Source organism: Ascaphus truei, chromosome 2 (assembly GCF_040206685.1).
Source record: "Ascaphus truei isolate aAscTru1 chromosome 2, aAscTru1.hap1, whole genome shotgun sequence".
NCBI lineage: Eukaryota > Metazoa > Chordata > Amphibia > Anura > Ascaphidae > Ascaphus > Ascaphus truei.
In genome coordinates, this window is record NC_134484.1 from 144,071,556 (window position 1) to 144,099,053 (window position 27,498).

Below are 27,498 nucleotides of genomic sequence, written 5' to 3' on the forward strand. Positions count from 1 at the left end.
CGCATTACTTGATTACGTTGCACAGATGTTCCTCAAATTTCCTGAAAAAAGGGGAAAAGGGAGAGGAGACACGCAGGTCATGAAGCAAGGGAAGGAAACGGAGAGGGATTTGCCCAGGTGAAGATCCTATTAACAGCACAAACATGTTCTCTGAGGAGAAATGAGTCTCTAAATACAAGTTATCTAATGATGTAAATAAAGCAGAATAAGCAACCAACACTGCTATTAACGTATTATTATTATTCTCATGCACTTTGTGCTTTCTTTAGTGGAAAAACGTATTGAGTTGATGTCAGTAAAATTGATCAAAATCATCCTGTCCACCTTGCGAAAGAAATAGAGACAGCCGCCCTCATCTATAAAACAGATCTGTATATATTATATATATATATTAATTATATATATATATATAAATATATACACACGTATATATATATATAAATATATACACACGTATATATATATATATATATATATATATATATATATATATATATATATATATATATATATATATATATATGCAAATATAGCTGTATGCTCATCTGCATGTCTTAGGCAGGTCTGCAACCCCACCTTTCCCCATTATCACCCAGCATACAGCACTTCCACTGCATTGCAGACCTGCCTAAGACATGCAGATGAGCATACAGCTATATTTGCATATTTGCTTTCCTGTGGAGGGTTTTTGTCACTTTTTTTACTCACCATAACTTAACTCAGTATTATGTTTTATATATATATATATATATATATATATATATATATATATATATATATATATATATATATAAAATGTTTTATATATATATATATATATAATATAATATATATAATTAATATATATATATATAATATATATATATAATATATATATATAATATATACAGATCTGTTTTATAGATGAGGGCGGCTGTCTCTATTTCTTTCGCAAGGTGGACAGGATGATTTTGATCAATTTTACTGACATCAACTCAATACGTTTTATGACTATCTGGGTTTCTCTATGTTCCTATGATACAATCTGATCCCCTTATTATTAAATGTTTCTGCTTTAGTGTATGTTTAAATACTATTCTGTTCTTCTATTATAGGTGATAATGCAGAGTCTGCATGGAAACAATGAAGTAACAATTTATATCTGGAGGAAGAAATTTTTTAATTTTTTCTTTTATATTTTTTTCTTATGGGGGTCTTAGGTTTATGGGAATTAGGTTTTGATTGTTTTTTATTAGTAATTTATTAACAGTTTTGACAGTTTTCCCTTTATACAGACCTCTTTTTAGTTAATTATGTAGATTTAAAAAATATTTTTTTTATTCAATTTTTTCTGTTTACCCATCTGCTGCTTTATTGTTTCCTAAAATACAGTGTTACTGATTCTGTCAATTTGGGTTTTGAGATGCTTTGGAAGATTTGCTTTAATCCTTGTCTTTTTTCCTCTATTACCATAGATCAAGCTATATCTTATATTCTTGCTGGTTATATCCTGTTCCTGTTTTGAATGCCAAAACCAGTGTTTCAATATGGCATTACTCTCCCTCCATGTATAGGAATTTACCTACAACAAATATGTTTCGGCTACAGGAGATATTTTCCAGGATGAAATTCGCCATGTATATGCACCTAAAACTATCCCATTGGGTGATTTCCATGATGGGACTTAATGGACCAAAAATGTGATTAAGGATACTATTTTTATTTCTACAAATAGAATCCATGGACTGCTGTGAATTATTATATGTCTTTAGGCATCTCTACTATTATTTGCCCATGCGCAAGGAACTTTCTTTGTTAAAACTGATCGATTATGATCAGAACTGATTTGAGGGCAATCTGCCTATTCAAAGATGGCGACCGCAACCCGCAATTTCTACTGCGCATGTGCGAGAAGTATGGGAAACTTCTCATGCGATTATAATAAGAGTGTGACGTCACTAAGGGCAAAATCGGGAAAAAAACCACAACCAAAATGGCGGACGCGACAGCTAACCTGCCAATGCGCATGTGTGATGTTTAATACTCAAATCTCGCGGGACTATATATGGTTTACTGCACATGTGCGAGAGGTGTGGGAAATTTCTCATACGATCCCAATGAGAGTGTGACGTCACTAAGGGCAAAATAGGTAAAAACCACAACCAAGATGGCGGACGCGATCGTTAATCTGCCAATGCACATGTGCAGTGTCTAATATTCAAATCTCGCGAGATTACACATGGCTGTGGACCTTACAGAGACTCCATGTTCAGCACAAATCACAGAGGGAATTTAAAACACTTGTTAAATATGTTTTTTTGGCGCGAATCTCTTGATTATCTGCTAGCTATTTAAATGCTCCTGTCACATAGCCTTAGTACCACTCGTGAGGAAGCCTTTGTGGGCGAAACGCGTTAGTGGGCTAATTTTAATTTTTGCTGTTGCTGACCCTGCCTGCCTTCAGTCTTATTTGGGACTATCAACACTGTCCAATATCTTGGACTTTATTTGTGGACTGTGCTGTGCTGATTGATGATTGCAGTGTTTCATTCTCAAGGAGCTGAGTATTTCTGTTTATTCATCTCTCCCTTTGTTTTTCCCATCTGTTTATATTTGTGTATTTGGGTCACTAAATGAACTATTTTTCATATATTCCCTGTTATAGCATTATACAATTGTATTAGGCTTACCCCTGTGTATCTGACACTCCCACTGCTATCAGTACAGCACATGTATATATTTTTTTCTGTGTATATTCTCTCAGTTTTGCATTTTTTTGATTTATGATGTCTATTAGTCATTAACATCTTTTGTGACCGGCCGGTCTGTACTGCTGCACTGCGGGAAACTATTCTTTCCCTCAGTGAGGAAGGTTTCTCTTAGGGCATCGATTTTTTAGTTTTATTTTTTCTGGGTTTATTACACTGTGTTTTTGATCAATTTTTTTTTGTGTCCACCAATTTATTTTTTAGACAGGCAGTCTCATCAGTCAGTTGTTTGTATTTCTGTTATCTTTTGGATTTAATTAAAGTACCCTTTATATTTTTGCAAATTATTGTCTGAGTGCTACTTTAGAGGTTTCTTTTTCTTCTGTGTTTTTATATATATATATATACACATAAACACACACAGGTAATCCTCGTTTTACGACGTTTCTCTTTCCGTCGGATGCGTTTTCCGACGGCGCATAATGTAGTCTAAAAACTCATTCTCCACCGCGGTTTTCGCGTATCTGACGGAAACCGCCACCGGTTTAACATGGGTCCCGCTTTCCGACTGTCCCGTCTCCGACACGGTTTTGCGGGACGCATTGCTTGTGCGCACCTATTATATTTCCACAATCTACTCATAACCAGGCTTGGAATGTCTAACTCAATCATAGACTGGGATACTTTATGAAATCAGGGCTTCATTCAGCACAATACGTCAACAATCTTTGGAAATTATTAAAAAGAAAATACTAAAACGGTTGACAGTACTGTATATACATATTTGCAGGCACAATGAGTCCTTGTCCCATAGAGCAATCTAACATTGGTGCATGAGGCACAAGGCACTGACACCAGGATTTGATCCGGGCTCCACCTGCTTCAAACTCTGTGTCAGTGTTTTCAGAGTCAGTGCCTTTACTCACTGAGCCTTTCCTTCATTTATGGAGTCATATTACAATTCCCACAGACATTAGTGATGTCATGACAAAGTACCAGCCTGCAAGCATGTGGAGGGCAAGCATAGCTGACCTAATTACAGCTTAGATTGGAAGCAGAAGATATGTTTTAGTATGTAGATGGAGACCTGGATTTCTATTGAAACTGCAAGCAGATTTCCCAGATTATGTTCCTGTGCTAGTATTTTGGAATGTTTCAGCATTGTAAAGATACTGCTGGGAGACACTAAACAGGGTGCATTTTTCTGATAAGCTTTTGGTCTCGTCATCACCTCCTTATAACATGTTCATCACTATGTTTACATGTATAAACAGTAGTTGATCTCAAAGGATAAGAAGTTGAAACATTGGATTATGGCTCTTGCTTTACTATTTTGTGTGTGTGTGTTGCCTCAAGCATCAACATTTTCATTTTTACTGCCTGCCTTACAGTAGCTCATGTAGCCTATTTAGCTATGTAGCTTTGTAAACAGTATATAACTGAAAAGGCTGTCTCAGAGCCATTACAGTAACATCAGCAGATACAAAACACTCTAAAGTGCATGAGAAGGACTTGGTACTGATTTGTTAACACATAACATTTAAAAAATAAATAAAACAAAATCTAATTCAACAATTGTTCCTGGTTCCCATATTGCACCAATGATAATATGATTGTCTTTGTGTTGTATTTTTATTTATATAGCACCAATCCTGTGCATATAATTTTTCAGAGCTAGTAGACACAGCATCATATAGGAAGAATAATTAAAATAAATGCATGTCACGTTTTTCAAAGCTGGAGTGTAGAGTTGCCTCTGATTTCGATCCCCAGGGTTTAGGACTGTGTTTTTTGACATGGGCGCTCCTGGAAGATTTTTAAATTCTTGGGGCACCTCTGCTCATCAGACCTCACTCACCCCTTCTCGCTCACACGTATCACACACCTAAAACATGTAAGCTCCACAGCAGGCGCGTCCCATGCTGTCTGGAGACATGGAAGCTCCAATCATGTAACGCGGCTTTTGCGCTGTAAAAACAAATTGAATGATATTTTGAAAAATCGTGCGCGCGGTCACGCTTGTTCGCGTGCTCTATGGCCTGCCTCATAGAGGTACGGCCTTTTGTTTGTGGTGCACATGACATTGCGAGCGGGCACTATAATCACGGCCTAAGGCTGTGGTCAGGCAGGGAGCGGGCGAGCTGGCACGCATGCGCTGCGCCCTGCTTGGCCAGGCGATTCGTGGCCGGCCAGGTACGCACGCGAGGAGAGTGTCTGGGGGCGCAGCCAAGATGTCACGGAGCTGGTTCGCCCTCATTGAGCGAACCGCTCATGTGACGCAAATTCAAATTTGCTTGCTTGGCAAGTGCCGCGCATGCTCAGGCGCTTGCTCATGCTGGCCACACACATTGCCGCAATGCGTTTCATCATGGCCAGCAAAGCGCACCCACCCGCTCAGCGCCAACCTGGCCGAGGCCTTAGGCAGGAAATCTGCGCTAAGTCCACGTAAGATACTGTATATGTTTATTAGTTGCTGTATTTGTGGTCAATCTTAGCTGAGGAAGCAATGCTATCTGTATGCAAGAGTGGATAGAGAGCCGGTGTTTCAGAATGTATTTCTTTAATAGAAAGTTTGATTCTTGTTGCACATTTTGTTGGATTTATGTTAAAATAATTCTTTCTCTTAGATGTTCTTATCTTGTTTGCATCTGGAGTGGAGACCTCTTGAGCTTTGGAAAGGGAAACAGAAGAATACTTACTGCGGTTTTCATATTGGTTCAATGAAAGATCACAGACTAAAAGGAATCTCTTTCTGGCACTGATACAGCGCCTAGAAATACATAAAGCAAGATAGCCGTTTCCCTAAAAAGGATTATGTTAAAGTAACCTTAAGGTTCTCAGTTATAGGATTAAACTAGAATATATACATTTAAGGTTTAGTGATTAAAAAAAAAGTATATTGACACAGTAGTAGATACACCAATTCATATCTGAAAGAAAATGACGAAGAGATCCTATATTTTCTTCTCAGTAGTCAGTTAACTTTGATTTGTGATGTATTTACTACAATTGTATTTATTGTATGTAAAGAACTGATGTGCAATGTGATTCATTACTAATTTGCTTCTCAAATAGAATTTTTACTACTGGAGTCCAAGCCACTTTGACACTCAAGGGATTCATGTACGTCCGCCTTCCAGTGGCATAAATGACATCACAAATCAAAGATGGCTGCCTCCCAGCTCGGTAAAAAGAAAACAGACTTTTTTTTTTACATTTCATGCTGAATTGCTGCACTAATATAGACCCACTGTACTTTATTATTATTATAATAATAATAATTATTATTAATATTGTTCTGAGGTATCTTTGTTAAAGGGTGTATATAGCCTGCCTTTTAGGGTTTCATCAGAAACTCACACACAACTTTCTTACTCTTCATGATAAGAGGAAAGCAAATTCTAATATGGAGTGCGTCTCACTGATTTTTTTTAGCATCAGCTAAAGTTCAGTTGTTTTGGATTAAAATGCCATTTGGTAGCCTGGAAAATTAAATTAAAGCATTATTTCAGATGCAATACATGGAAACAGAAATAGTGTAATACAAAAAGTGTGAAACAGTCCTGGGATATAAAGCAGCAAGGCACCCACCAAATCCCCCTTTTAAATTTTCACAGATTGGCAATCTGCAGACCCTGGAGCTGCACTGTGCTATATTTCATGTTAGCAGGTCTCTGGGAATGAAATGTCCTGCATCACGAGGACCAGTATGAAGCTCCAATGGATGATGTTGTGGCTTTCAATTTGCCGGTGTGACGTAGGAGATTTAAACTGCAAGTGTGTTTCCCCTGGAGGGGACGGAAACATCTTCACCAGTAAGTATCTCGCGAGCTACGGTAGGTGGTCCCATGAGCTGAAAATAGCACAGTTCAGATCTGGGGACTCCCAGCTTCAATGCTGCAAACGAAAGAAAGAGGAGGGGGCGGGGGGCGGGGGGATTCCTGCTTTAAGCATCTTTCTACTTTATTATTATGAACGGAATAATGGTGGGATAAGGGGAGGGGGAAGGGAAGGAGGATATGACTCTCACGTCAGCTTAAATAACAGACTAATGAAAAGTAACAAAGGTGCAGAGGGGGAGTGGGGTAATAATATGAAAGAAAAGAAACACCCTTTAACATGCACTCATTTGTCTGAAATGATATGGTGAGTAAAAGTTAATACTTATTATTTAATTGCGTTAATTAAAATAAATGGTGATAAACATATATCAGTAATGAACAGTTCCAGTTTATGTTTCAATATTTGTTGGTTTGTTTTATATGTTAAGTTTGTGCTGTTCATTACTGATATATTTTTATCACCATTTATTTTAATTAACGTAATTAAATAATAAGTATTAACTTTTACTCACCATATCATTTCAGACAAATGAGTGCATGTTAAAGGGTGTTTCTTATTATTATAAACAGAAGAAAGAAAAGCTCCCTATTATGTCGCACTGAAGAAAACACCCTTGTCTGTATTGAAAATAATTTTATTAATGAACTAATTAAAATATATTTTGCAGTGGAGTATACAATGAACCAAATAATTTAAAACAAATTAAAAATGAAGGAGGTATCTGTGTGCTAAATCTAGACAGCAGTGTAAATGAGGGAGATGGCTATTACTCACTATCTTATCCCACAGTTATGCTATTAGACTAACCGTGGTAACAGCTATTCCAATACAATTATAGGTCGTCAGATAACTAATCCTATATAACTGAGTGTTGATGGTTAGGGAGGGCTACTAGCTCTATATGTCTATATAAGTGTATATACCAAAAGAATATACTAGGGTACCTCTTTTTACTTTAACTTTACCATGTATTTGTCTTTATAGAGCATTCTATGAAATAACGTTAGGATAATCATGGTCTGGCTTGGAATAATGGGAAGGTTTGGTGTGACTTGTTTATTGTAACGTTCTTTCCGTTAAGTGCTAAGATTAATGGAGTTTAGTGCATGTGCGATGTTAGACTTACGATTCATTATCATCTGATTTGCATATGAGTAAGCCTAATGTCCACAGAAATGTATCACTGTTATGTCAGTGGTTAACTCTAGGTTATTGTAACGTTATTCTCTCTAGTGCATAGATATTAGAATACGTTAAATAGGCTAATGGTGCACTGTGCATCTGGGCTTATGAATGTGCGCACTAGCTAAGTGAATGAATGGGCAAATCTGCTTATCACCATTATCTCATAAAGTGCTACCACTGCAGCCAGGGATTCTGGGTAATGACATTCAAATAAGGACTCATAGTGCTGAAAAATCTGCTTAATATAGGAGTCATAAGCTTATAGGGCTCCATGTTAAAATGGACAGGAGGCAAAGAGTGACTCTTTGTTCAATTGCATGTCATTTCCCAGAATCCCTGGCTGCAGTTGAAGCACTGTATGGTAAGGCCTCGATTACACCAAGAGCTGCAGGGCGTCAGCGCTATCCTGTGACATCATCCTGTTTTTCCATAGGAGGAGGTAGAGTTGGGAAACTGGGTCAGTATAAGGAAAATCCGAATTCAGGGGGGTATTTATATTTTTGTTTTGTAACGGGTTCACACAATATTTTGTACATGAACAGCTACCATTTTTGTTGTTGTTGCAAATAACTTTCCCGAGGTTTGGATCTGCTATTCTGAAAATATTCATTGAAGAGAAATACCAGAGGACAGTAGTGTTTTTGAACTCTTTATTTTAAAGAATATTTAAAAGTAGCCATTTATTCTGGAATTGGTTAGAACCTCTTTTTTTTGCGATCCAAAACCTCATGGAAAAAGCAAAAAAAAAAAGAGAGAATTAAAGCTTCAGTTCAGTCTTTTTTTTTTTTCATTTATTTTTTTACTTCAGTAGTTTCATGTGGGCAATCTCTAATTACCTAAAGAACTGCATAGCTGCCGGTCAATTCGTTCTCCGTCTATTGATCAGCAAAGTTTGGCGACATCTATAAATATGGGGAATGTAAATCGTTGCTATAGGAACAAGCAGGCTTGTTAAAATAGAATACAAGAAAATTGGTCTTTCAAAGTTGTTTTTTTTAAAACAGAAAATGCTAAAAGTATTTTTTCTTACTACAGAACTGATTTATTAAAAAAAAAACACACATGCAGGATATTGCCTGAACTGCAGCTTTAAACCTTAAAATACATTTTCTTTCTGCTTCTTTTTGTGGCATTTGGAGAACATTTATTTGACAATGTACAGAGGAAACATAGAAAGAGGAATTGAAACAGGCACACATTGAATAGCACTTGAATTACATGTTTATATATCATTGTTTCAACAGTTGAAACAAATTCAACACACACAGCTCAATATTTGAAACAAATTGTAAATCTGAATTTGTGTTAAGCATTTATTTTCTGTTTCCACTGTTTTATAAACATGGTATTTGATAAGAATTATATTTTTAAGATGATAGCAGAGGTATTTTACTTGCAAGTGCAAAGAAGGTGAAACCTCTTTGTGATCTCAAGATTTGAGGGGACCTTTTAGAAGCTGACATCCTGACAACCATATTTGTAAGGAAACTATTTGAAGAGACAGAGAAAAGATGACAGAGTTATTTGGGATAAGAAACAATGAGGGGAGATAATTACTTTCTTGTGGAAGTTAAACATATCTTTCATGTTACCTTATCTCTAAATCTGTCTATGTCAACAGTGTGATTACCATTCAGTGTCTGTTTATAAATGGGCACAAGGATATATTTTAAAGTGTGCATTATGTGTTTGAAATGCGACTTCCCTAGAACTACATTACTTACAACTGTAAGAAGACTTGGCTTAAACAGTGCACATTTAAAGAACAAAGCAACTATTGGTGTCTTGATGAATAGTGTTCACGGAGCAATTAAGTCTATGCATCAATCCAATTTCATTTGGCTTGAGTAGATCGTCAAAGAAGTTTATGCAGACTCCGACATGGAGAACAAAGTAACACATTTTATGGAGGGAGGTGCTGAATTTAAAACATCAGATCCTAATACCTGTGTTGCTCAACTCCTCTTGAAACTCTCCCTTTATCGCAAGCTATTATATACTGGAAAAAATACTGTAGGTGCAAAACGAAAAATGTAATTATCCTCAATTTCATGACGGAATTGCTTTTATACATAACCCCTGATGTCATGTGAAGTAGATTTTTATTGTATCATTACTTATTATTTTCTAATGGTGCTTCATTTTTACTTTATATTAGTTTCTCATGGAGATAAAAGACCGTTCCCTAAAAACATATTGTATTGTATTACAGGGCCATATTCCTGAAGATTACAAATCACATCATTTTGTTTCCATATTTTGTAACACGCAAAGCTGCATATTCTAATATACATATGCAGTCTCCCATACACATATTTGCTCAATACGCCTTAGGAGGAGGAGAAAGTACAGTAGACAGGAACCTCCATTTCTGTTAAAGGCAAGTATCCACTTTTCTGATGTTTACATATTCAATCTTGTGCACCTGCCTCTCTATCTATCTATCTATCTATCTATCTATCTATCTATCTATCTATCTATCTATCTATCTATCTATCTCTCTCGAACTGTGGTGGCCAACTCTAGTCTTCAAGGGCCACCAACAGGTCGGGTTTTCAGAATATCCCTGCTTCAGCACAGGTGGCTCCCTGCTTCTGCACGGGTGGCTCAGTGATTGAGTCACCCGTGCTGAAGCAGGCATATCCTTAAAATCTGACCTGTGTGTGGCCCTTGAGGGCTGGAGTTGGCTTCCCCTGCTGTAGGATTACAATGCAGGTGGTAGCATAAACTGCCTCTTAAATGGAATGTGACAGGCCCTGAGGATACTGTTCCAGCCATCTCGTCATCCCTTGGTGTCAGAGCCATTAACCTTGAGATGCAGAGGTGCTAGCAACACGAGAACACATGCTGAGTGACATGACTCATCAGATTTCCATATCAATGCATTTTCCCTCCACTGGTTCTTGTTTTTCCTCAAAGGTTTTTATGTCAAAGTCTTGTATGGAATATCAGACTACAGCAAAATGCTGTATACATTTATGGAAAATCAGTCACAATGAAAGATGAAAGCACTTTCAGTTAGCAGGTACAATATACAAAATGGAGTAAAAAAAAGATCTACTACAGCCACAGTGTATTTTAGGCCTAACTGCTGCCGGGGTTGCTTGAAGCTTCCATTGTGGACAGATGGCTGTAGTCACATAATAATACAATATGCACCGAACGACATGTTGCATGAAGCAAAACAAATAATATTAAACAGTTCAGTGGGAAGTTGGGAATGGCAATTTCAATGAAATATTACACTTTGTGGGACATATTTACTATGCAGTACTATTCCATAAGAGACCTTCCAGCACCAAAAGATGTCCAGAACGTGTCTTATGGCATAGCACTGCTTAGTAAATATGGGCCCATACATTTGTTACTCTATATAGGAGGATACAAAAAAGAAAACAAGAGATCACTATTGTATTTTTATTAATGGCAACCAATGTCATGGATCCATATAGCTTCATGAGTCTAAGGAAGGCAGATACTATAATTCTCAGACCCCAATTCAATATGCTGTTTGCAAGTGCTACAGAAGAGAAGAGCGCCATTCAAATAAATGGGCTATAAATCTGCAGCACAGGGAACAAATGTCACAGATATTGAACAAGGGGGTTATCAATCCTATCATCACAGATCTGAGACAGACCAGTTTTCTGAGGCAATCACCCAACATTCTATTCAGATGCAAATTCCATTCATTCTGCTGTGTGCACGTGCAGTGGCTGCTCTTCAAGCCTGGAGTGGGCTGGTGGTCGTCACAGAGAGGGCTGAGAACTACTGATCTAGATTTCTGAGTTCTTATAGGAGAGAGGCACAACAAAAATATCTCACAGAAGTATATAAAACAATGACGCCGATGTCAATAGGCTAGGACTGGCTGGTTTAACTTAATTGTAGGCACTGGCCTTTTTTTTCTGGCTCAAAGGCACTCACTATACATTTCAAATTACAGTATTAATAGTTTAAGTATAGGGATGCCAGAACGCTCCAATTCTGCATTCCCATGACAATATGTTTAACACTTAGCTCAACGAATATATAAATAAGCTTTTAATAAATCAACATTTCAGTTAAGACCAATGTAATTTTTTTTAGTTTTTTTTCAATAGTTTGTTGAAAAAATATGTCACTTTGGTTCTTTAAGGCCTGTCATCTTATCAGATTGTCATCAATAAACTATTAGAATCAAAGGCCCTTATTCTGCAAGGTGTAATAAGCACAGATGACTTGCTATTGCATGAAAAGCCCTATTGACTTTAATGGGCTTTTCCTGTGATAGCACATCATCTGCGCTTATCACACCTACAGATAAGGGCCATACTAGGACTTTCTTACCCAATTATAATTTAGCAAAATGTTCAACCTGATAAACATGTATTTTATAATCCTCATCTAACATGTTACTATGTTAAAGCTGCAGTTCAGTCAATATCCTGCATGTGTTTTTTTTTTTTAATAAATCAGTTCTGTAGTAAGAAAAAATACTTTTAGCATTTTCTGTTTTTAAAAAAACAACTTTGAAAGACCAATTTTCTTGTATTCTATTTTAACAGCCATTTGCTACGGCATTGCCCTTTCATGTCCTGTCACAAGCCCTGGCACACCCCTTTGTCAGCCCTGCCCTCCCTCTAGCACATGTCAGTGCAGGAGTGCTCATGAATATTCATGAGCTTCCACTGAGAGAAAGAAGCAGAATATAAACAGATCCCTTCACTAATTATGTCACCAAAGTTTGTCTATCAATACATGGAGAACGAATTGACCTGCAGCTATACAGTTCTTTAGGTAATTAGAGATTGCCCACATGGAACTATTAAAGTAAAAAAAAAAAAAAAAAGACTGAACTGCAGCTTTAATTCATAACGAGAGTTCTTGCTGCATTGTAAGAATGCCTGAAGCATTGGGGAACTGTGTGAAAAACTCTCTCAGCAATGAGGCCACCTCCGCTATAAACTCTGTGTATTTAACGAATGAACATGCATCATTCCCTCATTGTAGGTTCGCTGCCCAGTTTATTGGACCACCTGAGAATTATAAATAAAAGTTTTTATTCATAAGCCTTCAGCAACATGCAAGTCCTCTCCTCAGTTGTACAGTATGCTCTTGCTCACCTAAGAAGGGGCCTCAAAACCTGTGGACAATATACTTTATATACTGTATGTGCAACATCAATCCTTTATAGCTTGAATTTGAGTGCACACAATGATGAGTTGCAAAAAGGAAACCCAATAATGCATACGAGAAAAGTAACAGATTATATATATAATATATCTTTTTTTAAATTATGGTGGGTGAAAAAGGCAACAAACAACCTCCACTTTTATGCATCAGCTTAAATGGGCTCCATGTGAATGGATATTCCAGGCAAAAGGTGACACATTGTGTGCTCATTTGCATGTCATTTCCCAGAATCCCTTGCTGCAGTGGGAACACACACACACACACACACACACACACACACACACACACACACACACACACACACACACACACACACACACACACACACACACACACACACACACACACACACACACACACACACACACACACATCCTGCACTCCAGTGGTGGAGTAGTAATAGCTGGTGCTAAGGTCATAAAAATACACAACATATAATACCTGAAAGGTAAAGAGACAAAGGCACTCAGCAGTTCAGTAATGAAAAAATGTATTAAAGTACACAAATACTTGCACAAAAAGTCCAACGTTTCGATTCCGGAGGGGGGTGTCTCTTTGCCTTTCAGGTATTATATGATATATATATACACACACACGCACGCACGCACGCACGCACGCACGCACACACACACATTATTTAAGTTATGATGGGTGAAAAAGGCAACAAAAAACCTCCACCGTTAGCATATAGCCAATAAAGAATATCACTTGTGAGCTCATTCACCTGTCTTCACCCTGCTTTTCACCATTATCACCTAGCATACTTTGCTTCCAGTGCAGCAAGGTATTCTGGGAAAAGACATGCAAATGGACACAATCTGTCTCCCTTTGCCTATATATATATATATATATATATATATATATATATCACATTTGTGATACATTATTGATATTCGGCTCTTGCAATATTTATGCTTATTTATAAATCAGAACGGCAGAGGAAGAGTCAATAGACCAGCCAAAACAGACTACCCCATTAAAAATGTTATTCCAATTATGAGACGAGGGAAAATATATATTTTTATATATGCTACTTTATAAAATTACCCTATTTTATTTAAAATAGGAATCTCTGCAGGATTTGTTTTCTAGTTTGCGATCCTTGATTGACAGCAATGTAGATTGCTTATCTATTTTTGTTGTGCATAATTCAGATGTAAATTTGAAACAACTTTTATTGTGAAACTAAAAAGGTGGGTTCTATGGATGCTCTAAAGGTGGGTATTTTTGGGTAATTTTCTTAACTCTGGAAGGATATACATTAATGGTCATGCCCGTTCAATTAAAAGGCTATTAACTATCACATATGCCTAATCGTTTTCAATGAATAAACCCCCTACTACTTTAAGGAGCTGCAAATTAATTTACATAACTGACAAACAATCAACAAATGTAACCCCATTTGGGCCACAGAGTCCTATAATAAATGTAATTGTTATACCTTTAATACCAGAGGGATATACAACACACTGCACAGAAAGAGTTTCAAGTTCCTCTGATAATAAGTGATATAATTAATAGCTTCACATACAATGTGGGATGTGGCAAAGCTCTACAGAATGAATACTTGTGCATTGTGCCATACTAGGTACGTACAGCTACAGTATATACCTTTCTTTCAAAGGGAGCTTTATTACCAAGTTGTTAAAAATGCTTTAAATAGTGAAACTTGTTAAAAATGACATGATCATCCTAAAGCAGGGAACTCAATTTTCGGCACCTTTGAAATTTTCAACAAAAAAAAAAAAAACTAACTAGAGTATTAAATTATCTTGCATCTTTACTTATAAGATATTTCCTATATGGTATTTAAAAACTGGTAATGTCTTTGTTCTTTGGTGCAAAAGGTGTAAGATTATGTTGATATAAATCATTGCATCTTTCTTATACATATATATACATTACACAGATATATACAGCAAATATTTTAACTCTTACTGTCAGAAGGGTCTAGCTATGGACCCTTCAGGCACCAGAGGAGTTAAAGTATAGAGGGTCAATATTTAGGTAGCGGCACAATACTATACAAAATAATTCCTGATTTTTCAACACTGTTAGTAAGCTGCAATTTTTAGAACAATAGATCACAACAGCAAAATGGCACAGACGAAAATGGGGCTTTATTGGTGCGTAAACTACCTTTGCTCCAGCAGTATATTAAAAGAAAGCTGTCTGCTGACCTAAAGTGCAATTACTGTTGTGCAGTCACATAAGGCTGGGATCAGGCTGGGTGAAGTTCAAAGCCAAAACATCAAACAAAATTGGTTGGCGATTTAAAAGAAGGTTTGAGGAAGAGCTGGAAGGGGGGGTTGAAAGAGGGGAAGGGAATGACAATGAGGACAGCTCTCAGGCATCCAAGTGCGTCAAGTAAACAAAATGTCCTTTCTTCAAAGAAAGAGAAATCCTTGGTCCCATGGTATCTAAATTTAACAGTTTAAGAGCGTTTCTTCTTATTTATAGCTGAGAATGTCCAAATGTGGAATAGTACAAATAAACACAATCAGGACATGGGAAAACAAACTAGGACGGATTGTGTTGGCTGCAGAATTTCTGTTCTGGGCCTTCTGGTGCCCTTCCAGTGGTCCTTCGAGTTTCAGAGATGAGGAGGCACATTGGACAAGAGGCACTTGGTAAGATGTTGCTCTCCTCTCTGATCTATCTGGGCTAGAGCCATCGCTTGGTCTTTGGCCGTTGAAGAGCAGGTATCTTCCCCTGGTGTCTTGCTCCATCCTGAAGAGCTCATACTCTGTGTGAGGGAGCCGGATACCCAGTGCCACGCAGCCGTTTGTCTGAGTGACGTCTTGCTCCACGCCCACTTGCCAAGAACCCTCAGCCCCGCACTCATCTCCATTGAAGACGTTTAGCAGGGAGGCTGTGGCGATGTCCATAGGGGTCACCTTCATGTGATTGACTGCAAAGATAAATGAATGTAGCTTTTACAAATTTACAATGCCTTCATTGCCTTGCAATTTATCATAGACTTCTGATTATAGGATGGACGAGCTTTTTATGCTCAGGACGCATCCATCAAATAATGAACGGCCTCCAATATAAAACAATTACAAGTATGGCACACGCTTTCAAGCCTGAAGGACAGCTAATTTTACTTAGGGGAACTTATGGTTTTATGTCCCTATTCTATTAAATACAGCTGCTGGATCACAGGATTTCACTTATGCTCGGTTGCCTCCGGGCTTCACATACACTATGGCGTGGTTCTCTTATACTAGTCTCTATACATGCATATATGTACTTAGTTACTACATCTCCACCACACAGGTTGAGTGAGTGCATACAATTGGGTTTCTAGTCTCCCTCCACCTTTGGAAGGATTTATCTCTTCGGTGCCATTATATATTACCCTAGTGCACCCTACCAGCCGCACTGGTTGAGCGGCTGACCCTTTTTTATTCACAGCTCACAGGCCAGAAGAAGGTCAACACCTATAGTTAATGTGGCAAACTTTCTAAGGGCGGGTTTCTTCTGATTTTTATGTTAAAAATATTTTGTCTACCAGGGGTAATAAGTAAATAACAGTCATTATTCTGACGATAATAAAGTACAGACAGGTTATTGCTGCAGAGTCCTGCTGATAACTGGAAAAGCAGAGTGAACATTCTCCGACTGGATCCTGTCACTGGAGATGCTTAAAAAGTTCAACATGCTCAATAACTTAACTCAGGGTTGCCCAGCAAGTGGCTGTTTAACCCATTTAGTGCCAGAAGGTTCAGTGCCAACCCAACCACCTCTAGATAATGACTGCTCCATAATTATAGATGCTGAATCAACATGAACAATTCTGTAATCCTAACATGTAAAACACAAGTTACCAGGTTGGTAGCAATAATTGTTACTTAATGACCGCTTAGATATTTTTCAGAACTCCTGCAAGTGAGGTTCCTTTTTATTGTTATATATAGTTTTTCACCAACCCAATAAACTTAGGACAAAGTGTGGCCAACTTACCTTTGAATACAAATTCCGTCCCTCCCATGACTTTAGGCGAGTGGACGCCTCTGCTGTACCGGCCCTTGGCATAGATGGTGAAAGTGGGGTGCTTGCAGATAGGGTCTGAGTAGTGATAGTAAAACCCCTCCCAGGTGTGGTTGTTGTCATGGAAGATGAAGTGCCTGGTGAGAAACAGAACTTCTGGGCGCACTTCACACCTCTGGCTGACCCATTCCCCATTTAGCCCAATGGTCAGGTCAGCTTTGGGAGGTAATACCGGAGGGCGGCGCTCATCCGAGCGGAAGATGATTCTGCAGACGCTGCAGGTTTGATCGTGGTTCTGAAACAAAAAACATCCGCCAATAAGCACCAGGGAAGCAAATATTTGACATCAACAACAGCAGATGACAGGCTCCCAACTGCTGTCTCACAGGCTGTTCTGTTATTCTGCGCCTGCCATGAATGGATATGTGCTCTGGAAATCTCATACAGTAGCAGCATAGTATTGGGTGTTGGGTTAGGACGCTCGTTGCAGGCATACGGACCTGCAGTTATAATCATACTAATAATATATTTTTTATTTATTCATTTTTGTATCCTACACTTTGTAAACATCTATAGCTGCACAGAGGTAAGAGCAGCGGCGGCGCTCAGTAACATGACGTTGGCATGTGCTCTGCAGGCCACTTGAGTAGTGCAAAGGTTAAGATTCAGGAACCCAGCTGAGTTTGATGTGATATCAAAGCTCCCTTTGATCTTGATTATATTATGCACTGCTTTTCCATAGAGGAAATGTTTGTTTGTACAGATCTTTTCATTGTTACAAGCTGGTGATATGTATCACCATTTACACTGCATGCTGAAATGTTCCAAAAGAAAGTAAATAATAATAATAATTAAAAAAAACACACACATTCATTCACACACACGTAAATGTTTTAAAACCATATATAGACAAGTAAGGGCTCTAGAAATATCTGTTGTTATGATGTTAAATTAAAATGGAAAACATTGGTGAAATCCGTGAAAACGTAGGGTGTGTTCACATGGAGAAATAGATGTGAGGAAAGGTACTGCACTGACATGATAATGATTCTTCTTTTCCTGTCACTGCATTTTTTGTGCAATCAATAAAATATCGTTAAACTGGCATAAAAACGACTACAAGCATGATGCTGGGTGTAATAATTAACTCAGCTTGATGCAGACCTCAGTACATCATCCGTGTACAGTATTTCCTAATAAGTTGGTTTATTGGACATTTAGTATGTTTAACTGTTTGATCATTTGCATGTAGCTTGTTAACACAACTTAATGTTAAGACATCTTCAGGCAGTATATGGAGACCACAAATTATCCTTTTTAATGAAGTTCACAAGGGCCTTTTTATATAGCCCTAAAACCTTCGGGAAAAATCTAAATGCACAAAGAACGATTATTAAAATGTGAACTAATTGTCTTCTCCTCGCCAGTAAAGTCTAAAATAAGTCTATTTATTTTTAATGTGAAAAACAGCTATTTATTCCGTGTGGGATCTACCATCAGAATGAGAAACATGGTGATGCGTGTAATATATTATTAAAGTGAACATGTTGACGTAAGTAAGGATAATTAGAAAATTACAGTGATTTCTTTGTCGAAGTAAATCCAACCCCATTATTTTTTTAGTTTGTTTTTATTTCTTTTCTTCTTAGCATGGGAAATATTGCTAAAAAAAAATGCATTTTAGTAATGCATGTTAGCAAGCTTGAGCAAAGATAATGAGGCTAAATAAGATTATCCTGCCTAGCTCATTTTTGTTAAGATTTAATAACCAGCTATTAAGAATTATTTAATAACACCATACTTTACAAATACTGCTCTATGCAGAATGTGCATGGAGTTAATTGTAGGAGAATAGCTCGCTTTGTAAAGAAGATGCTCAGAATCTGTAAACACACACACGCAAACACACACATAAAGAATACAAATAAAATCTGTGCTCAACTCGACTCTGTTGTAGCTAGATATAATTACAAGAATCAAAAGTCTCTAGCATCATAAATAATGGCTGCTGCTGCTGCGGCGTAGAAGGCTGGGCTCCTCCACTCTTCAGGGCCCCACCATGGACCCTAACAAATGAAAAAAAGGACACACGCAAGCTCTTTACGTGTGTATGTATATGTATATATATATATATATATATATATATATATATATATGTGTTTGTATATATAATATTATATAGTGCAAAAGCAGGAACGACATGGCTATAGAAAGAATGAGTATTGCAAAACGAATAGTGCATTAGTACACTTTGTAAAAATTTTCCTGTTGGTGAACTGCTAGTCTAATAATTGTATCATGTTTTTTTTTTTATACAGTTATTAGGACTTTTTCTGTTTTATACACCAATGGCTCTGTCCCTTTAAACAGAGTAAGAGGGATTGTCGGTTCGGTGTTATCTGCTGGAACATTTGTTTTTGATCACCCGCTCGCACTGACAGGCTGAGGGTGAGACACTGCTTCTTCACTCTATCTGCAGCCCTCCAGGTCTCCAGCTACACCTCACCTCCAGCTCTCTGCTTGACCATGAGTATTACTCTCTCAATGTTTACATTTAACCTATCCTTGTGAGTGCATCACCATTGCTTTTAATCACTATATTAAATATTTGTGTATGGATTAGAACTATGGAACACACGCTTCGTTCCTTTGTTTTGTTTTTAAATATTATAATATACATACATACACACGCATAAATATATACATATTAGTGACTGGGTTTATTTAGTGACTGGGTGGGTTATTTAGTGACTTTTATTTAGTGACTTTATTTAGTGACTTTATTTAGTGACTGGGTGGGTGGGTGGGTTATTTAGTGACTTGTTATTTAGTGACTGGGTGGGTGGGTTATTTAGTGACTGGGTGTGTGAGTGACTTTATTTAGTGACTGGGTGGGTGGGTTATTTAGTGACTTTATTTAGTGGGTGGGTGGGTTATTTAGTGGGAGCGTGGGTTATTTAGTGGGTGGGTGGGTGGGCCAGGACTCGGGGTGAGGAAGAGGAAGGGTGTGTGTGTGTGTGTGTGTGTGTGTGTGTGTGTGTGACCTTTGGCCCGTCACTCCGCCTCAGGCCAATGAGAGGTGTGCGGGGGCGGGCGGGCCAAGGGAGCAATCTCATTGGCCTGAGGCGGAGTGACGGGCCAAAGCTCCAATGCGATTTCCCCTAGGGACAGAGGACAGACAGACAGGCATACAGTGGTTTCAGAAATATATAGTAGATGTATATGTACAGAATGTATATGTCAGATGCAGTAAGACTTATTGTCCCCAGTGCGATGGACGAACAAGCGTCTGGGGACAGTGTCTGCCGCGATCTCGCTGCAGGGAGTCCATGCTTCCGGATCGGACTCCCCCAGTGTTAATCCGTCTCAGCCGCTGCGATCGCATCTGTATGTATTTCTGAAGTAAATTCATCAAGGAGTGCAGTGCTGCCAAACCTCACACATTGACAAAGCGCTGGGGCGTGAAACATGTTAGTGTAACTTTGCTCTTCCTATTTTGGCAATAAATCGCTTTTTATTCACCCGCTTGCACAGTCTAAGGCCGAGTCCATAGAAGGACAGGTAAAAAATGAAATCTGAGACTCCTTAAATAAAATCTATTTACAGACAATTCATTGTTTACATTAAACATCCCCCCAATAAATAGAGTCTTCATCAGAACAGGTAAAAGCCGCCCGCTTACCCCCCCATTCACAGGAGCTGCAACCATGAGCCATGCGGACGCTCCGCGCTGAGCCCCTGCATCCTCAATGAGGATGCCTTGAGAGGGGGCTCATGCGAGCGTCCGCAGGCGTGCGGAGGCGCTGGATTTTTCAGCCGACAGCCAAGCTGTTTTTCAGTGCGCTGTCGGCTGAAAACATCCAATCAGCGCGGAGCAGCATCAACGTCACGGCGCCGTGACGTCGGCGCCGTGACGTTGACATCCGTGCGTCGCGGGCGATTGGCCCAGCGACGTCACTGCCCCGCCTCCCTCAGTCTCCCCTTGCCTCCGATCGCGCCCGCCAGTCTCAGCGTCAGCGCGGCTCCTCACCCCTCTATGGCCTCAGCCTAAGTTCGTGGTGCGGCGCTCTGGCTTGCTGCCAATTATTTTCTGGCAAACATATAGAATACTGTATGTGACATGCTATGTGATTGCCTATGTGACTGGAGTTGCTAGGCCTGATCACGCTATGTGACATAGTAAACCAGTTTAACAGGCAGTCTCTGGATTGTCAGGCATGTTTGCTAAACTAGTTCACCTGGGGCAATTAAAAATGTTCCTCTGTGATTAGGAGCCAAGTTGGAAATGAAACGCTCCTTTGGCTGCATTGGGCATTGGATTGTCTTTAATGACTTCTAAGAATGTATTACTGTAGAGGATATCCTGTGCTCCTGAGTCGAGGCAAAACTATTGTTTTTCCAATCAGAGAAAGGAGAAATTACAGAGAATATCAAAGCAGGACAGTCTCATGGTAGGGGCCATGTTGTAAGTATATTGCACTCACACTGCATACTATATTGCCATGGAAAGGGATATATTCCTGCTTTATCAGGAGGGAGAGTGTAGCGGGGTACCCCCTGGCTACTATTCTACCCGAAGGGCTGGCAGTAAACCCTGGTATTAACAGGCTTGCCAGTAGTTGGTATGAGTTTTCCCCTTAACCTTTGGTTCTGCACTTGAGTGACAGCAGAGGGTGGTACATCCTGTGGTAGCTGGGACAACAGGGTGCCCACCTTCTGGCTGTACTTAAGGGCAGTACCACCCTAAATTTGGAGTTTGTTCCTTCCCTCTGAGGAAGGCAGGACATACGACTGAGAGCCTGAGATTGGGGCCTTCCCATGTGCTCTTCCCTATGCGGAGTAGCGAGTGTGGACCAATACCTCTGTCTCCGCTAGGGAGGTGGGGATGAGCTATGACGGCTGCGGGTGCCCTTGGCCTGTAGTGACGGTCCAGGGACCATCTTCGTGTCTATTTTCTATTTCGAGTCTTCTTGAAGAATGAATTAATGATGTAGAAGTTTACACATTCTGCAAATTCTACCAATCTACACATGAAATTTTATACAAACACCGATCACACAGAGATCACGCAGGGCATAATCCAGCAGAGGGCAAGCGAGAATAAACCATCAATGATGTACCATCGGTCCTCCCAGAAAACGTGGCAAAAGCAAGAAAATCCATGAAGAATGGGAAGGCCCCTGTGGAAGATGGAATTACACCTGACATCTTGAAAGAAGATGGGGAAGAAATAGAAAACATCCTTGCGGAACTCTTTATATGCTGATTGAAGAACAGGAAAATTCTAGAACAATGGAGTAATGCCATAGTTATCCACATCCACAAGAATGGAGACAAAGAAGACCTCAATAACTACACACCATGTATGCTGGGTATTACCCAAAGAGATAGGAAAAAGAATGAAGGGGTTTGAAATCAAACGTGGAGAAGAGAGGCTTGCAACCACAGTCCCTGGGAGATCCTTGGGGAGGCCTTCATCCAGCAGTGGATCGAGAAGGGGGGGAAAGTGCCCCAAAAACATGCCCCCCCAGAGGTCCAGTTGTTTAATCTCTGTGTAGCCTACCGCACAGGGGATTACCTGCCGAATCCATGTACATGGAGCTCCCTCACTCCTGCTGGTCCCACCTCCTGTGACGAGGGATTGTAAGTCAGGGTCTGATGTCATCCCTGATTTTAGAGGAGATGGAGCCAGCAGGAGACAGGTGGCTCCATGCGGTAAGGTTGCAATTGGCAGTTTAACCCCTTGTGTACTCACCGGAGCAGCGCGGGTGGTAGGGACATGCAAGCGGCAAGGGAGGGCGTGTCTGGAATCAACGAAAGGGTTAAAGATGCAAATGCTGCAAGAATAAGCCTTGTCTCAGGTCCACCTTTGAACCATGACTTGGCGAGCCCGATTCTGATTCTTCTGAACTGCGGGCGTTCGTGTGGCTGGTACTTCACCCATCTGCTCATCTCAACTAATTACTTTTGTATTACATTAAGGAGACTTATAAGCATAACATTTAGTAAAGCTTCATAAAGTACGTACTCTATTCTAGTCGCTGATTTTCTGCAGAGCTTTGTTGCAACTAGTCTAGAATCCAAGTTTATTACAGTGCAGATTGTAGTGAAAGACGTTTTCTAAGCCAACATCGCTAAGAGCTAGCACAAAGATCAAACAAAATATTTCCTGTCCAGTACATAAAAGAAAAGCCTCTGCCATTACTGGAACCTCTGTATATTTATTAGGCACTGTCCAACACTGTTATGTGAAGCATGAAAGTAAAAGTACATTAAAAACTGCTATGAAAAGACCGTTTGTCTGTTCTCAGAAAGCATCAAACATGATCAAAAAGGAAGCAAATATCAATCATATGATTTATCTTGCCCGAAACAACCCCAACAAACACAAGAGCTGTGCTAATATTCAGCAACTATTCAATATTCCCGTGTTTTATCGGTTATAAGACTTCATGTAAGTTATCACACGTTGCCCTAAAAATGCATACAGACAAGCCATATGCTAGTGTGCAATACTAAGGAAAGTACAGAGACATGGCCACCATCAGCATATTATATAGAACATTTGCTGTACTAAAGTGTATAGAAATAGTACAGTGTACCCATGACAATGATCCAATTGTATAATTGGCAGGCTAAAGCCTGTGTGGGTAGAAGTCAGCCTCCCTTTCAAGTGTTCCTTGTCCATCTTGGGCAGATTAAACCACCTCCCTACCCTCCTCCTTCTTCTGCACTTTTCAGTACTTTTTATCTAGCAAAGTAGCTCTTCTGGATGTTCCGGCTACAATATTATGGTAAACCTGAAAAAGAATCAACGGTCTTTGCAACTTCAATATTATATTGATTTCCTGTACCCACGTCTTCAGCAAGAAGTAGTGTTAGGACAGTGAAAACTCATTCAGGTGGTAGAAGATGTTGAGGTGCGGTGGATCACCATCAGTTTCTGACAGAACCATGGAGATGTGTTCATTTTGGAATTGGGGGCTACATTTTAAAATAAAGAGAGACATTTAACTATATTACATCTGCCATAGGTACTTCCCTCAAGTAGAATCTGGACTACTGTTTTGCTCATACCCATGAATAAAGCATTCCCAATTATACAGAATTTAATAAATACCATGGTTAGCCAAAGCAATATGTGCCAGAGGCTATTCATGTACATAAGCACAAACTCTTACTGCTTCTGAAGTAATAATTTGGAGTTTGTAATAGTTATGGAGTATCTAATCAAATCTGTGGTACATATGAAACCTTTCCTAACATCAGGGCACATTGGATATCCAACACTGACCAGAGGATACAAAAAAGACAGTTTAAAATACTGTAATAAATATATTAAATTGCTATGCTGGCAACGACTGTGGGAATCCTCCTATCTAGTTAATTAAAATCTTGTAGATGTTAAATCTACAAGCAAATATTTGTGCTACCTGGGGCGTCAACCTTTGGCTGTCACCCTGCATAGTTCCAACCTCATTTTGCGATCTTTCGAAAATCTTCCTACTTGTTCTGCTTTATTTTTAAGTATCTATTTTAATTGTGATTTCCACTCATGAGATTATATATAAATATATATATATATATATATATATATATATATATATATATATATATATATATATATATATATATATATATATATATATATATATACACACACACACACAAACCTACATACATACACACATACATATACACACACACACACACACACACACACACACACACACACACACACACACACACACACACACACACACACACACACACACACACACACATACGATATACTGTTTTTTTTTACTTTTGTAAAAAGTATTATAATATTTTGATATGGTGGGAGAGACTACTAGAACATATTTCTTAGTATACGTTTATATTACTAAATGCAGCTGTCAGTTTAGCATGGTCACTGTGCACATAGCAAACATTTTATAAATCTCTCATGCTTACAAAGTGTTGATCTGAGATCTTTAAATACATTGAGTCTTTGGTTGGCAAGTTTGATTTAGTCCCCATTGGCCACATCGCTGCAGGAATTTGGAGCAAGACCAATTTGCTTGGAGGCTCATCCTGTGGTTATGGCAGCCTTCCATCATTTGGCATGCATACACCTTTAATTAGCCCTCAATTGTAGCTACAGGTGAAACAACTAACTAGTGGCGGACGATAACCTACAAAGTCTATCTTAAAGCAGCAATTTCTCCAAATATTTGTTAAAACAAAAAAATGGAACTTACATTCCTCCCTTTCTTTCTCTGAAAAATTGTTCATAACTATTATAAGATAATACCTAAGTGGCAAGTAATGGAAGCTTCCAGGTGAGTGCATCACTCACTCCCGGCCTCCAGATATGTCCATGCTGCCAGTGCTGACAGGATCTATCCGTGGACTTCCTCTCCATGAATAGATCCAGTTCTCTTCTAAAGCTATTAATGCTATTTTCTGTCACAACCTCCTGTGGCAATGAGCTCCAGAGGCTGATTGTGCTCTCGGGGAAACGTGCTTTCTTTTATTTATATGTGGCTATGTATCTATACATGGAGAGAGATCCAAGAGATCTGTGTAATTTATGGAAGTCATCAGATGACTTAAAACAGGGCTCCGTAAAATTAGTCATTTGGAACAACCAATAGGCCAGGTTTTCAGGGCAACCCATACCTAGTCAAGATGCCTTACTGTAGAGTTCAGCAATATACTGATATGATAGTAATATTGCGATAATACAAAATATTGCTAATATAACCCCCTTTTGGGGTTACTTTATGGGTTTAAGGGGTTCACATGGACCTAAGGAGTTAACTCTGCGTAATGCCCCATCTAACAGTATGTTGCGAAGTGACCAGGCAGGGCCTGGCCACACCCTGCTAAATGTAAGGTTATGCATTTAGGAAAGAAGAATAAACTGGCGATCTCATCTTGCATTAATTGGGCAATGGATGGAAGGGAAGTAAACATAATTATGCCCCTTTACAAAGCATTAGTAAGACCACATCTTGAATATGGAGTGCAATTTTGGGCACCCCTCCTTAGAAAATACATTATGGAACTAGAGAGAGAGCAGAGAAGAGCCAGCAAATTAATAAAGGGGATGGACAATCTAACTTACAAGGAGAGGCTAGAAAAATTAGATTTATTTACATTAGAAAAGAGGCGTCTAAGAGGGGATATGATAACTATATACAAATATATTCGGGGACAGTACAAGGAGCTTTCAAACTATACATCACAAGGGCAGTACAAAGGACTAGGGGCCAACCCTTAAGGTTGGAGGAAAGGAGATTTCACCAGCAACACAGGTAAGAGTTATTTACAATAAGGGCAGTTAAAATGTGGAATTCATTACTCATGGAGACTGTGATGGCAGATATAATAGATTTGTTCAAAAAAAAGTTGGACATCTTTTTAGAAAGGAAAGGTATACAGGGATAAACCAAATAAGTATACATGGGAAAGATGTTGATCCAGGAAGTAATCTGATTGCTAATTATTAGTCAGGAAGGAATTTATTCTTCCCCTTATGAGATATCATTGGATGATATTTCACTGGGGTTTTTTGTCTGCCTTCCTCTGGATCAATATACTGTAAGTACGGATGTAGGATAAAGTATCTGTCGTCTAAATTTGGCAGAGGTTGAACTTGATGGACGCATGTCTTTTTTCAACCTCATCATCTACTATGCTTCTAGAATATACTGAATGGGTCACTGGTCTAAGGTGACTCAGCAGAGGCCTTGCTCTGCCCTTTTTCTGCCTAGAGACAGGGAATGGAAGAGACGTTATAACTAGGAGGGGAGAAGAATGGGAGATGGGGGGTGGGGTTTGAGGGGAGAGAGAGTGGTGGGGGAAAGGGAAAAGAGAGTGAGAGAGGGAGGGAGAAGGAAGAGAGAGGAGGGTGAGAGGGAAGAGAGTAGGGGGAGAGGGAAGAGAGGAGGGGGAGAGGAAAGAGAGGAGGGGGAGGGAAGAGAGGAGGCGGAGGGAAGACAGAAGGGGGGAGAGGGAAGACAGGAGGGGGAGAGGGAAGAGAGAGGAGGGGAAGAGGGAAGAGAGAGGAGAAGGGGGGAGGGAATAGAGGATGAGGGGGAGAGGGAATAGAGGAGGAGGGGGAATAGAGGAGGAAGGGGGAGAGGGAAGAGAGGAAAAAGGGAAGAGAGAGGAGGGGACAGGAGGGGGAGAGGGAAGAGAGAGGCGGGGGAGAGGGAAGTTGGAAGAGAGGGAAGAGGGAAGAGAGAGGAGGGGGAAGAGGGAGGAGGGGGAGAGAGAAGATGGAAGAGTTAGGAGGGGGGGAGAGGGAAGAGATAGGAGTGTTCTACGCATTGAGTTCATAAACTCAACCCCTTCTCACATCATCATTTTTAAATGTGCGGTCTTTGCTGCATTCTCAAATTATATTAGTTTAAATATAATAAAAGCTGAAAATTGTGAATTATAGTATGGTATCTAGTACATATACAGGGAGTATTCACCGAGCACAGGATTTGAAGCTTTATTTATAACCTCTTTAAATTGGGTAGTATGAACATGTGTAATAAAAACTTACGGAACCAATCCATATAGTGACAGAACTTATCCATTTAAACAGGAAAGCATTAATAACGCTTCGGAATATCGG

General features: G+C 39.3%; 1 protein-coding gene across 1 annotated transcript in view; it reads right to left on the reverse strand.

Moving 5' to 3' along the window:
- Positions 1 to 8,160: 8,160 nt before the first annotated feature.
- The window catches only part of APCDD1 (APC down-regulated 1), a 56,023-nt gene continuing 36,685 nt past the window's right edge, over positions 8,161 to 27,498 (reverse strand). Inside the window, exons 4-5 of the mRNA XM_075585376.1 lie at positions 16,857 to 17,178; positions 8,161 to 15,801 (exon numbers count right to left, since the gene is read on the reverse strand). Coding sequence (XP_075441491.1) covers positions 15,341 to 15,801; positions 16,857 to 17,178 — 783 coding nt within the window. The 3' untranslated portion in view covers positions 8,161 to 15,340. The remainder of the gene's footprint in view (positions 15,802 to 16,856; positions 17,179 to 27,498) is intronic.